General features: G+C 37.0%; 1 protein-coding gene across 4 annotated transcripts in view; it reads left to right on the top strand.

Annotated features, from left to right (window-relative positions):
• Positions 1–2,485, top strand: part of Ank3 (ankyrin 3, node of Ranvier (ankyrin G)) — a 292,644-nt gene that overhangs the window by 89,342 nt on the left and 200,817 nt on the right. For 2 of the 4 annotated variants that reach the window (XM_013017143.1, XM_013017142.1), the window contains exons 2-4: positions 1,494–1,595; positions 2,005–2,103; positions 2,293–2,391. In XM_013017143.1, coding sequence (XP_012872597.1) covers positions 1,494–1,595; positions 2,005–2,103; positions 2,293–2,391 — 300 coding nt within the window. Of the gene's footprint in view, positions 1–1,493; positions 1,596–2,004; positions 2,104–2,292; positions 2,392–2,485 lie in introns of those variants that run through there. The other 2 variants (XM_013017144.1, XM_013017145.1) reach the window with 1 other exon arrangement.

Genomic DNA, 2,485 nt, shown 5'->3' with positions numbered 1-2,485 from the left:
AAAAAAAAAAAAAAACAGAAGTGGCCCTGTGGCTCAAGTGGTAAAGCAGCCTTGAGCACAAAGAGGCTCAGGGACAGTGCCCAAGACTTTTGTCCAAGCCCTAGGACAAGAAAGAAAGAAAGGAAGAAAGAAAGGAAGAAAGGAAGAAAGGAAGAAAGAAAGAAAGAAAGAAAGAAGGAGGAAAGAAAGAAAAGAAAGAAGGAGGAAAGAAAGAAAAGAAAAGAAAAGGGAGGCAGGAAAGGAAAGGAAGGAAGAAAGGAAGGAAGGAAAGAAGGAAGGAAGGAGGGAGGAAGAGAGAAAGGGAGGAAGGGAGGAAGGGAAAAAGAAAAGAAAACAAGAGATTTCAGTGAAATAAATATGTTGGAAGCACTGAGCAATTACTCTCCTGGGGGTCTGGGTAGGCTTCACAGATGAGCTGGCATTTGAATAGGGGCTTTAAAAGAGACAGTGACCATATGGCTGAAAAAAGACACTTGCTTCTTTGAAGCCATACCTGAGTGAATGCATTTATCACTGATGACAAGGTTTATTTGGCTGTTCTTTCAGGAAAACCTGTTTCTATGTTGCTCTGGTTTGAGTAAGACTCCTTTACAAATTTTGTAGGCCCAACCTCACAGTATCTTTCCTCTCACTTATCTTCTTTCTATTAAAGATTTTAGTAGTAGGTAGCTTGAACTGCGCAATTGTAGATGATAGAGATTAACACTGGTTGAGAGTTGCAAGCATTCAATGAATGAATTAGCTGTCTTGTTGTCTTCAATTTTTTTTTCTTTTATAAACCTTTTACTTTATTGTAAAGATGCTGTACAGGGGGGTTACCATTACATGAGTAAGGCAATGAGTACATTACGTGTCAATCAGTGTTGTCTTCAAATTTTATATACTGCTTTCAATAGAATTTCTCCAGCATTAACTAGCTTGGTACTATAAGGTATATGGTACACTTCAAATAACTTTTCTATATGCTTTTAAAGTTTAATCCATGTTTGAGTGAAAGACTATATCCTGATATAAAATTCAGCAGAAAGCCATCATCTGCAAACATTCTGTTTAACTTAGTGTAACAAAATGTGTTAATAGCTTTGTGAGGCTACCAACTGAAAAAATGAAATATTGCCTTTTACATGTACAGAAAAATAGAATCGATGCTTAACTTCTACATTACATCATGATGTAATTATCAAGATATTTTAGGATTTTTTTTTTACTCACTGAATATTGCATATTTACTTAGGGTGCCTACCTATTAATGGGAAATTTTTTCTCCCAATTCAAACTGAGTTATGATGTCACAAAAGTGGTAAATTTGTACACATGAAACTAACTTAAAGCACTTTCTTGGTGATGTGGAGAATTTTCATTAGTGTTTCCACATTCCATGTGAAGTAATCCTGTTATTTTTATTCCAGCTTGGACATTTGATATCTATATTTTTAAAAAGCATATCCATTTCATTTTTTCACCAAAACGTTTTGTTTTCCTTTTTCTTTTAGTCTGATGCCAATGCAAGTTACTTGAGAGCGGCTCGAGCAGGACACCTTGAGAAAGCCCTTGATTACATAAAAAATGGAGTGGACATCAATATTTGCAATCAGGTCAGTTATGGTTATTGTTGTTTTATGTATTTTTATTTAAAATGGTAAAAATCAAACTTTGACTGCTTAAAGTTTTTATTAATATGAGCCAAGATAGTCTCATTATGTCAATATTGTTTGCTATGAATGTATACCAGGCTGACACTGTTAAATTATTCTCTGCTTTGTTGGAGTAATATTCAGAAATAGAAGCAGACATGCTTTGTCACAATTCCTAATATTTAGTAAATCCTTCTAACGGAACCTCCCACCTAGTTTTCAAATACACTTATTGCTAATTCAAGTTCATATAGTGGACAATACAAGTCATCAACAGTGGTGGGACGCTGTCTCTCCCAGTTCCTGGAAGACTGCTTTGTGCCCTATTTTCAACCTGATGAGTAAAGATTTTCTTTTTGCTTTTAATCAGAATGGGTTGAACGCACTCCATCTTGCTTCCAAAGAAGGTCACGTGGAAGTGGTTTCTGAACTGCTACAGAGAGAAGCCAATGTGGATGCTGCCACAAAGGTCAGTGTTTGATGCCAAGTCCTCTGCAGATTCAGCCCTCAGGAAGAACTGGGGTATAGAACTGGGGCATAGAACTGGGGTATGCCTCTCAGGAGGTACTGGTCAGTCTCATTTCCTTGGGGACCCTTAAACATGGAAGAATCGGAAGGGCGAGTATATTGATCTGTGTTTCCCTTTTTATCTTTACAGAAAGGCAACACAGCATTACACATAGCATCGTTAGCTGGGCAAGCAGAGGTGGTCAAGGTCTTGGTTACAAATGGAGCTAATGTCAATGCACAGTCTCAGGTAAATCTGAAACTATTTGCCCATGTGTCCTCATTTATTATGTGTGTATTTGTTACATAAATGGTGTGTGCAAGTGTGTGCACACTTTTTTTTT

This window comes from Dipodomys ordii, unplaced genomic scaffold, assembly GCF_000151885.1.
Source record: "Dipodomys ordii isolate 6190 unplaced genomic scaffold, Dord_2.0 Scaffold34, whole genome shotgun sequence".
Classification (NCBI taxonomy): Eukaryota; Metazoa; Chordata; class Mammalia; order Rodentia; family Heteromyidae; genus Dipodomys; species Dipodomys ordii.
Note: the sequence above shows the minus strand (reverse complement) of the source record. Positions and strands in the feature narration are given on the sequence as shown.